This window comes from Leptonychotes weddellii, chromosome 14 (genome assembly GCF_054177405.1).
Source record: "Leptonychotes weddellii isolate Sample4059 chromosome 14, ASM5417740v2, whole genome shotgun sequence".
Lineage (NCBI taxonomy): Eukaryota > Metazoa > Chordata > Mammalia > Carnivora > Phocidae > Leptonychotes > Leptonychotes weddellii.
The window spans coordinates 33,787,035-33,798,836 of NC_138382.1; the positions used below are offsets into that span (position 1 = coordinate 33,787,035).

The window sequence follows — 11,802 nt, forward strand, 5'->3', positions numbered from 1 at the left end:
GGAATTCTTAATCTCAGGAAACAAACTGAGGTTTGCTGGAGTGGTGGGGGGTGGGAGGGATGGGGTGGCTGGGTGATAGACATTGGGGAGGGTATGTGCTGTGGTGAGCACTGTGAATTGTGTAGGACTGTTGAATCACAGACCTGTACCTCTGAAACAAATAATATATGTTAAAAAAAAAAAGAAGATAGTAGGAAGGGAAAAATGAAGGGCAGGAAATCGGAGGAGGAGACGAACCATGAGAGACTATGGACTCTGAGAAACAAACTGAGGGTTCTAGAGGGGAGGGGGTGGGGGGATGGTTTAGCCCAGTGATGGGTATTAAAGAAGACACGTATTGAATGGAGCACTGGGTATTATACGCAAACAATGAATCATGGACCACTACATCAAAAACTAATGTAATGTATGGTGATTAACATAACATAATAAAATTTAAAAAAATTAAAAAAATATAAAGAATAGCTTTTGACATAGCACTAAAAATATTAATTTTTCTTTTTTTTAATCTTATTTAAATTCAATTAATTAACATACAGTGTATCATTAACTTCAGATGTAGAGTTCGGTTATTCATCAGTTGCATATAGCACCGAGTGCTCATTACATCACGTGCCCTCCTTAATGCCCATCACCCAGTTACCCCATCTCCCCACCCACCTCCCCTCCAGCAACCCTCAGTTTGTTTCCTATAGTTAAGAGTCTCTTATGGTTTGTCTCTCTCTCTGATTTCATCTTGTTTTATTTTTCCCTCCCTTCCCCTATGATCCTCTGTTTTGTTTCTTAAATTCCAATATGAGGGAAACCATGTGATAATTATCTTTCTCTGATTGACTTCTTTTGCTCAGAATAATACTCTCCAGTTCCATCTGCCTTATTGCAAATGGTAAGATAGCATCCTTTTTGATGGCTGAGTAATAGTCCATTGTATATATACACACCACATCTTCTTTATCCATTCATCTGTTGATGGACATCTGGGCTCTTTCCATAGTTTGGCTATTGTGGACATTGCTGCTATAAACATTGGGGTGCAAGTGCCCCTTTGGATCACTACATTTGTATCCTTTGGGTAAATACCTAGTGGTGCAATTGCTGGGTCATAGGGTAGCTCTATTTTTAACTTTTTGAGGAACCTCCATACTGTTTTCCAGAGTGGCTGCACCAGCTTGCATTCCCACCAACAGTGTAGGAGGGTTCCCCTTTCTCTGCATCCTCGCCAACATTTGTCGTTTCCTGACTTGTTAATTTTAGCCATTCTGACTGGTGTGAGGTGGTATCTCATTGAGATTTTGATTTGGATTTCCCTGATGCCAAGTGATGCTGAGCATTTTTTCATGTGTCTGCTGGCCATTTGGAGGTCTTCTTTGGAAAAATGTCTGTTCATGTCTTCTGCCCATTTCTGGGTTATTTATTTTTTGGGTGTTGAATTTGGTAAGTTCTTTATAGATTTTGGATAGTAGCCCTTTATCTGACATATCATTTGCAAATATCTTCTCCCATTCCATAGGTTGCCTTTTAGTTTTGTTGACTATTTCCTTTGCTGTGCAGCAGTTTTTTATCTTGATGAAGTCCCAGTAGTTCACTTTTGCTTTTGTTTCCCTTGCCTTTGGAGGTGTGTCTAGCAGGAAGTTGCTGCGGCCGAGGTCATAGAGGTTGCTGCTTGTGTTCACCTCTAGGATTTTGATGGATTCCTGTCTCACATTTAGATCTTTCATCCATTTTCAGTCTATTTTTGTGTATGGTGTAAGGAAATTGTCCAGTTTCATTCTTCTGCATGTGGCTGTCCAATTTTCCCAACACCATTTGTTGAAGAGACTGCCTTTTTTCCATTGGACATTCTTTCCTGCTTTGTCAAAGATTAGTTGACCAAGGAGTTGAGGGTCCATTTCTGGGTTCTCTATTCTGTTCCATTGATCTATGTGTCTTTCTTGGTATTATTGAATGCATCCTTATATTCAGCATGTTGCAGCTGCTATGGAAGTAAAATGAAGTACAATGAATCCAATAAACACATACAAAATATCCATATATGCTAGGCTGGTACAGTACAAATACAGGGTTTACTGAGATAACAAAAGACACAGTTAATGATTTGCAAGCCAGTTGAGACACAGGGAATACATATATTAGGCACTGGAATGATGTATAATATTGAATGTTATATAGGTAAAATGGCTTTTACTGTTTATTTTTTCAATGACCTATTAAACACTAATTTAACAATTCTTTTAAATCAGTTGTTCTGTATTTTATGTTAATTGGTATGTGAAGCTACTGAACTCTTTTTTATTCATGACTTATTTAAATAATTGATTGTTAACAAAGGAACTGTGTATTTTAATTATACTTTATATGCCTTCTGTCAATGGGATTCTTAGAGAGTATGTTTATGAGAGGTATATAGAATTAAACTTATATCACCTTATATTGTTAGAAGTTAATGCATCAATAACTAATAGAAATAAATTCTACATGAAGGGTATTATGCTTTTATTCAATTTATAACTTTTATTTTATGTATAACTTCTAGGCAGTTGTGGTTTCCAAAATCTGATTGCTGCATAAATTTTTTAAAAAGATTTATTTACTTATTTATTTATTTGAGAGACAGCATGCTAGCAGAGGGAGGGGCAGAGGGAGAGGGAGAAAGAGAATCTCCAGCAGACTCCCTGCTGAGCGCTGAGGCCAATGCAAGGCTCAATCCCATGACCCTGAGATCATGACCTAAGCCAAAATCAAGAGTCTGATGCTTAACCGACTGAGCCACCCAGGTGCCCCATGACTGCTGCATAAATTTAAAAATTTATCTTTCCTTTTATCCACTGAGGAATAAAGAAATAAAAGAAGCCTCACATTTTTGAACACAGAGCTTCTGTGAGATTGTTCTTTCTGACTTAGAAAACCACTGTTTGATCACCTTCCCAGCCAATGTTGTTCTTTACTGTTGAACCGTATGTATTCTTAGAATTATAAAACATTTTTCTATTGGATAAAACTGGCCAAATATCCTTTTTGTGTTTATGATGTAAAGACAAAATTTAAGTTAATTCCAACAGCAGAGGCTCCTGAAATGTAGAATGGTATACTACTGAATTTAAATAATCTCTCCATGCTTGTCATTTTACACAGATAGTATCATAAAACATGTAATGACAGATTAAGACCTGCCTAGCAGAGGGAAAACTAAATTACATGACTTTTATTAAGGCATAAATAAACCTATTAACCATTATCTGGAATACCAATTAGTAGAAAGTGCACTGACAATTTTATTTATCAACACTAAACACAATTATTAATTACAGACCTGATGAATCTAGCAGCAAGCAGGCCATGTTGGATATGCTGGGACCTTAAGTCCATTATGTGAGAGGGATGATTACCAAAATCCTGTGGGGAAATAAGTAATTGTCATTGTAAAATTTTAATTGCCTTGGACTAAGGCAAATTATATTTTCTTGTCTGAGAATATAAATAGTATGGCATTAAGGTAACAAGCTTCAGTAGTTGTAAATGGAAAATGAATTTATGTTAGGTTTTAAAGCAAAGAAAAGAGTGATGATGAATTTTTAGTGTCATAGTGTTCAGTGTAAATGATATAATGTACATACATGCAGATTTTCTTTAGATATGTTGTTCAGTAGGTGAGCTATTTTCTGCATTCCTTTTTTTCATAGTGAAAATTAATGTGGGAGGGGACTTCTGAATGAATCACTACAGGTGAATGGGAATTAAATAACTGAGAAAATATTTTAATTGTGTTGCGATTGGCAGAGTTGTGAAATGAGCAAGAGACAGTTCACATCTTTTCTGCCTCTTTTTTCTTTTCCCCCCCGCCCCGAAGATCCAAATTCCAGAATTTGTGGACATTTACTCATAGGTGCAGCCAAGAATTCTTTTGCAAAACTCATGGATAAAGTTAGTCTGGCCATGGAGAGTATACCTTTGCATAGTAGCAGGAGTATTACATACATAGAAAAAGATTCTCTGGTTCAGAGGTTGGCTCGTGGACTTCATAAAGTAAATACGCTGGCCCTGAAGTATGGTCTACGTGGCCATGTGCCCATTTTGGTATGTATGCAATTTCATTAAATAGTGACTTTAGGATTGTAAATTTAACTCTGAATCACACTCATTTGTAGTTTAAATTAGTTGTGCATGAATGTATTTAGATTTCCTTTAGGTTTCATGTACTCTTTAATGCAGTACGTAATAGCACTTCCGAGTAAGTGTCTAAAATATCCAAATACAAAAGTTCTGGCATGAGTTGTGATTTTACTATTTCTGTAAGTAGACTGCAACAGAATGCTAAGGGACATAAACAAATGTCAACTCCCTTTTCTAGCCATTAGATTATTTATTTTCGTTGGTTGTTCATTTCATATCAACCAAATTATTGGTCACATAAAAAGTAAAGCTTTCACCTCTAAGTGTCAGTTACAGCTAGTATTGTTCTCTGTATAATCCAAGATACATTTAAGTTGGTAAAATGGCTGTTGCTATTGATTTATTAGTAAACCTGTAGTTACTGCTTGTAAAATTGCTCTTGATTAACAATAGAAAAGCACAGCATCATTACAGAAGCAAATATTTGGATTTACACAAAGACTGCACGCAGCAGAAGTGGAACGCCGCTCACTGCGCTTGGAGGTCACAGAATTCAAACGAAATGTGAATGAAATGAAAAAGGAACTTGACAAAGCCCAGGGTCTCCAAATGCAATTAAATGAATTTAAGCAGTCTGTAAGTATGTGTGATTTACAATACTGTGGCTCTGGGGAACTCTCCTCTCTCTATATATACACACACACACAAACATATATATACACATATATACATACACATATATACACACATATATGATCTATATATCTCTATATAGCTCTATATTTGTTTTAACTTTTGGTTGTTTGTTTTTTTCAAATAATTCAGAGTCCCATTAATAGGATTTCTTTTTCTTCAGAAAACTTCTCTTCTAAAATTCCCCAACAGTACTGCATTATATATGTCAAAGTTGCTGAGAGACTAGATCTTAAATGTTCTCACCACAAGAAGGAATGATAATTATGTCACATGTTAGAGGTTTTAGCTAATGTAATGGTGGTAATCATATTGTGATTTATATATAGGTGTATCAAATCAACAGGTTGTTCCCCCTCAACTTAAATGATGTTCTATCTCAATTATATCTCAAAAAACCAGGAGTTATACCAGATGCTTAAAGTAATACTGATTCTCTGTCAGCAGAACTCATAGCCCTGTTAAAATGTATACTCTGGCTGAAAGTGTAGAAAAAGAGGAAGTTATAGTTAGGATAGATTAACTGCTTTAGCAAACAAACCCCCAAATGTATACTAAAAAATAATAAAATACTTCTCTCAATTGAAGAACCTGATGTTTGGAATGGGAGGTGGGATGTCCTCTCTTTTCCTTTATATTGAATATTTTGAGTAAACTAGATTATTTCATTTGAAATCAAATTGCTTTTCCAAAGAAATGTTCAATTTAACTTCCATCGAGCTCATGTATTATTTAAGAAACAGAAGATAGCTGAGAAAAGAAAGCCTGGATACCAAATAACATTAAATCAAGATCAGAATGTGTAAATATATGAAGCACAATAAAATGGAGATTTCCACATATTCTATTTGCCACCTGGGTTAGTTAGTAGCACTGCAGTTCTCAGTGTGGATATAGGAATATGGAGTTACCCTGAAACTTCAGAATTGTATCCAACTGATGACAACTAATATAAATTTAAATACAAAATTTGTTTCCTAAATCTAGCAACAAGCTACTTTTAGTACCCCCTTCTTTGGGAAACCGAAGTTTTGCAAGTTCAACTTCAGTTTAAATGGCTAATTTGGAATCTGCAATTTTAACATTTGTGGAAAGAGAGTGGCAGATAGCAGTTTAGTTACTAATCCTATGATAACGTAAATTGCTAATGTTAATTATTATTTCAAGTAGCTATGCCTTGAAAGGGCCAAAAGTTCTTATAAATTAGTCAGGTCAAGTAATTGTGAATTACCCTTCTGATTGGGGATAAGTAATAGTTCTCTTATCAGTGAATGTCTAAAGACACGAGTTTTTCCCTCATTTTCTTAGTTTTTTGTTCAGAGAAGGTAAAATTATAGAGCTGCCTCAAATTTTTTTATTATAAAAGTAATACATGATAGTCGTAAATAAAAATACAGAAAAGTGTGAAGAAGAAATTTAAATCACTCTAATCTTACCACCCATAACCAATTAATATTGAATTATGGATGAGTTTTGTTCCCTACATTTTTTTGTGTGTACACATGCAGATGCATGCTCTTATGCACAGTTGTAGTTTAGAATGATTTTGCATATACAGTTTGCAAAAAAAAATAGAAATATTAATATTTATTTATAGTACTAGAAGCATTTTTTTGTGTCACTTATTATTAATTCCATCTTAGATAAATGAATACTGTTCTATCATATGGATATATCAGAATTTATTTGACTATTTTCCTGTTAATAGATGTTTCATTTTTTTCCAGTTTTCTTTTGCCATTAATCTTAAATCATAAAAAGCTGTTTATACTTTTAAAAGCCAGTTCCTTTTGAGTGTGTCTCTGCCTCCTTTTGATTTCCTTTTAATTGTGTATACTAACTAAATCTGGGATGTTGAGGTGGTCTGCCAAAATGGAAAGAAACAGCTCTTGATATAATTTGAGATTTAGAATATAGCCAACTTTTTTTTAAGGTGTAGATGATAGTGACTTTCCTGAAAATTGAAAGATTAGATATGTTGCTTCCTGGAATATGTATGAGGAATTCTAGGTATTCCTACAGTAGGATTTCCTAGTCCATAACTATTAGGAAAACAAGTTAACTTATCTTTGATTAGTTTGGAAGTAGTCAGGACTCAGTTTCTAGAATCCAGAGAGAAGGTTAGAGTTTGAAGAAAAGTTGCTGGAAGGTGACAGAATCCTCTTATAAGAACTTTGGTTGAATAACGGGCTTGCAGCAAAAGTTAAGAATATGTTCCAGGAAATGTTTAGTGTGAATTACTTTCACTAATGTGTAGAAGTAAAAATGGGGTTAATTGAAGTAATAATTGAAGGAATGAGATATGTACTTTTTATACTTTGACATACAATTGGAAGATGTAACGTTATAAAGTGATGATTTCTAATATTTAATGACCATATTGACCATGTATCAGGCACCGACCCTAAACACTTCAAGGAATTGATTTATTTAGTCCTCTCATATCAGTAATTGTTCAAAATTATTATTATCTTTATTTTACAGAAGAGGAACATGGGACACAGAGCAGCTAAATAACTTTGCCCAGAGTCACAAAGTTAGTTAGTAAGTAGAACTGACAAGATTTGGACCTGAGTAGGGGCGCCTGGGTGGCTCAGTTGGTTAAGCAACTGCCTTCGGCTCAGGTCATGATCCTGGAGTCCCGGGATCGAGTCCCACATCGGGCTCCCTGCTCGGCGGGGAGTCTGCTTCTCCCTCTGATCCTCCCCCTCTCATGCTCTCTGTCTCCCATTCTCTCTCTCAGATAAATAAATTAAAAAAAATCTTTAAAAAAAAAAAAAAAGATTTGGACCTGAGTAGTCTGGTTCCAAAACTCATGCTTTTAACCACTTCAGTACAGTGGTTAATGTCTATATCTAGCTGTGTTAATAAAGGATTGTTTTATTAAAAACAGAACAGATGGAAAAATGATGCTACTTTCCTCTAAAAAAATGGAGTGTGCTTGCAATCATCATCTTTCACTGATTTCAGGCAAAGCACATAGGAGGAAAATAAACTAGCTTCTTTATAGTTGGTCTAAAAGTGTAACATAAAGGGAAATATCCTGCCTGCGAAAGCTATTTAGTATTTTTTTTTTTTAAGATTTTATTTATTTGTCAGAGAGAGAGAAAGAGCACAAGCAGGGGGAGTGGCAGGCAGAGGGAGAAGCAGGCTCCCTGCTGAACCAGGAGCCCTATGTGGGACTCGATCCCACGGTCTTGGGATCATGACCTGAGCTGAAGGCAGATGCTTAACCGGCTGAGCCACCCAGGCGTCCCGCTATTCAGTATTTTTATTGCTTCTGAGCACTGTGTTCATCTACTGACCGCTGTTCTATAACAGCCATCTCCCATGATTTTTTTTTCTTTATTGGTCCTTACAGCTGCTTTTCCATCTCTTTCTTATTCTCTTTTGCTATACTTGTTTGATTCTGTTTACTTTCTGAAGAGTGAACAGCATTGAGTCAGTCTCTGGGAGGGATAGATGGACAAGAGAGAGGCTAAAATTAGCTAAGTTTAAGGTGAAGGAGAAATTTTGGAGGAGTGGAAAGAAGTCCTGGGAAATGATGGGGATCTTGATTTATAGAGGTCAAGTGACAGATGGTCTGATCGCGAGGAGTGATACTTGAAAACAACATAACAAACAAAAGGTAGAAGAAGTACAAAAGTATCTGTTCATAAGACCGAAAGGAGTGCTATGGTGTCAGGGAATAGAGGGATGGTAAGAGGTTGAAATGAATGGGAGTGCCCAGAGGAGGCAGTTAAAGTTGATGTTCTCCAAGTGGAGGGTTTAGTTGTAATGGGACAATGTGGAGAGTAAGGCAGCTGTTAGGAGGGAGTACAAGATAAGTGTTCCTCCAAATCTAAACACTGTAAAAATATCAGTGATACATCAGATACACCTATCCTAGATGACTCTCAGGAAACGAGGCAACTTTCCTGTGAGCTTGTGATCATTCCCTTTACCTTGTGTCAACTTGGGTAAATCCTTCCCCATCTATTTTTATGCTGGAGTGTTGCTGTTGTTTATGCCATACTTTAAAATTTAATCAGTGTTGAGGAATGCATTATATTACACCTTTGAAAAGTAAAATAATAGTACAAGACAGTTGCTTCTGGGAGGCAGCAGGCAAGGTACCTGGCGCCAAAGTAAAACTGAGTTAAAACTATATTATGATACAGAAAGACCCATGTAATAAACTTATCCTCAAACTTAGTTCTAGTAAAAAAATTTTTCTCTGCATGAGATGTGTGTTTGCTGTTGTTGGCCCACAAGGAAACTACAACTAAGCACATTTGTCTCATGTGGCAGAAAACTCAGAGATAAAGTCCACATTCAACTGCACTAGTTTATGTATTCCAGATGCCTCGAATCAATAGGATTTTTAGTCTACTCTTCCCCTCCCCCCACCCTAAATTAAAAATAATTTTAAATCAATTTGCTTTATATTTGTGGTTAATTATATTCACCTCAAAATCTTTTCAACAGTGGGAAAGTTATCAGTCTTAAATAGACATATGTATTTAATATATACAGCATGGTTAAGTGACTTGTACAGTGCTTTTTAGTTTTCCATATATATTTCTCAGGTTACTTCCCTTTTGTGAAACGTTCCCATTCTTTGTACTTCAAGATCAAGATGTCTCTTGTTGTTTGCTAATTTATTTTCATTTGCTTAATTGTTTTGAACAGGAGATAATACATGTGTGTCCTGCCCTGGATTCCCCACCTTTTAAGGGATGGCCCCTGGCTAGAACTGTCTAGACAGATGTAGTGCTCCATTCTCTAAAGCAGTCATGATATCGTAAAAACTCTGCTGTATACTCTGGTGCTCACTTTTATTTGTAGATGTTTATATAGGAATATTCTTTCATTCAACAAATACCTGCTGAGCGCTACTGAGTACCAGGTACTCTTCTGTGTGTTGAGTGGGCAAGTGGAATGAGATCTGCCCAGTGGAGCTCCCATCCTTAGATATATGGTTGGTGGCAGGGTGCAGACAGGCAGTAAAAAAGTGAATAATTACACGAAGTGAATTTAGATAATGATAATGACTATAAAGAAAACAAAGGAATATGGTATGGTAGTATGAGTAGTCGAAGGAGTTGGGAAGGGATGGTCTGGTAAGGATTCTTGAAGTAGGGGATGTTTGACCAGGGAGACGTGAATAGTAACGCATGCCAAACACAGACTTTCGGGTAATCACTTAAAAGCATCGAAACTCGTTAAAGGCTTTAGTTCCTGCAATCTTATTCTTTATAAAAAGTGCTCATGTATGAAAATGTAATCTGAGCAATATGGATTTATTTGAACTTGAAATAAGTTTCCTAAGATTTTATTTGACTAAAAATGATCACTTCGGGAATATAGCTGTTCTACTTTAAAAACCAGAATGATGTTTTTTTGTCTTGATTTATGAGATTAAGAAAAGCAAGTTGTACTTTGTCATGTATCAGACACTTAGAAATGTGTGTGTTATACTCTATGATAGCAAATCTGGTTCTGAAGATTAAGTGATATAACAACGCAGCTAGCTTATAACTGAATTTTTTAATCCTTTTTTCAGAAACTGATCACCCACGAGAAGTTTGAAAGTGCATGTGAAGAACTGAATAATGCATTACTTCGGGAACAACAGGCTCAGATGCTGCTGAACGAGCAGGCACAGCAATTGCAGGAGTTGAATTATAGACTTGAACTGCATTCCAGTGAGGAAGCTGACAAAAACCAAACTCTAGGAGAAGCTGTTAAGGTAGGAAAGTGTCTCTTGCGGTAGTGGTTTATTTCCTTTAGGTGTGGATCTTCGAGGGAATCATTTATAGCTCCTGCTAGGGAATAGAGCCCAAGATCTGAAATTTTATCCTGTAAAAGTTTATAAGGATGGAATGAACTTGGTTCTGGGACCTCAATTCCAAGCGTGCATTCACATGTATCAAAAATGTCAAAGTAGGTTTTACTTGGATAGTTGAAAACAAAGTAGGGGTATTTCCAGTAATTACTATTATTTCAAGTTTTTTTTTTCATTTACCTTCCTTGTTTCTTCTTCTCTTTAGTTGTTTTCTTTTACTTGTTTTATGCCCTCTGAACATTGAAACTCTGCGTATCTTTTGGATTGTGTAAAGTTCTGGGTCTGGGTCTGTCTGATTCTTATATAAGTGTGTGCCTGGGGAGGAGGAAGGTTTGGTTAGAAAGAGTTGTTCTCCCTGTCATATATTTGTGGCAAAGCTACTTAGAAGGGAAAAGAGAAGTTACAATAAAATAGTTGCCATTTAGAAAATTTCATTAATGGATTTAGGACTATGGTATATTTGGAAAATGTTGACTATAAAGTTTAATAGAATTATACTGTATGTCTTCTTTGGAAAAATGTGTATTCATGTCTTCTGTCCACTTTTTAATTGGATCATTCATTTTTTGGGTGTTGAGCTTTATAAATTCTTTATCTATTTTGGATATTAACCCTTTATTGGATATGTCATTTGCAAATACCTTCTTCTGTAGGTTGCCTTGTAGTTTTGTTGATTGTTTCCTTCGCTGTGCAGAAGCATTTTATCCTGAAGTCCAGATAGTTTATTTTTGCTTTTGTTTCCCTTGCCTCAGGAGACGTATCTAGGAAGAAGTTGTGATGGCTAATGTTAAAGAGGTTACTGCCTGTGTTCTCCTCTAGGATTTGTATGGTTTCAAGTCTCACTTTTAGGTCTTGAATCCATTTTGAATTCATTTTTGTTTTTGGTGTATTCTGATTTTTTTTTATAAAAGATTTTATTTATTTATTTGACAGAGAGAGAAAACACAAGCAGGGGGAGTGGCAGAGGGAGAGGGAGAAGCAGGCTCCCCATTGAGCAGGGAGCCTGACGTGGGGCTCGATCCCAGGACCCTGGGATCATGACCTGAGCCAAAGGCAGATGCTTAACTGACTGAGCCACCCAGGCGCCCTCCCCTCCCCCCATTGTTTTTTTTTTTTTTAAATTTTATTTGTTTATTTGACTGAGAGAGACACAGCGAGAGAGGGAACACAAG

The 11,802-nt window shown here is 36.1% G+C and overlaps 1 protein-coding gene across 6 annotated transcripts in view; it reads left to right on the plus strand.

Annotated features, from left to right (window-relative positions):
- CCDC171 (coiled-coil domain containing 171) overlaps positions 1-11,802 on the plus strand; it is a 299,195-nt gene that overhangs the window by 162,341 nt on the left and 125,052 nt on the right. For all 6 annotated transcript variants that reach the window (XM_081804103.1, XM_081804102.1, XM_081804104.1 and 3 more), the window contains 3 exons: positions 3,848-4,074; positions 4,564-4,746; positions 10,349-10,534. In XM_081804103.1, coding sequence (XP_081660229.1) covers positions 3,848-4,074; positions 4,564-4,746; positions 10,349-10,534 — 596 coding nt within the window. The remainder of the gene's footprint in view (positions 1-3,847; positions 4,075-4,563; positions 4,747-10,348; positions 10,535-11,802) is intronic.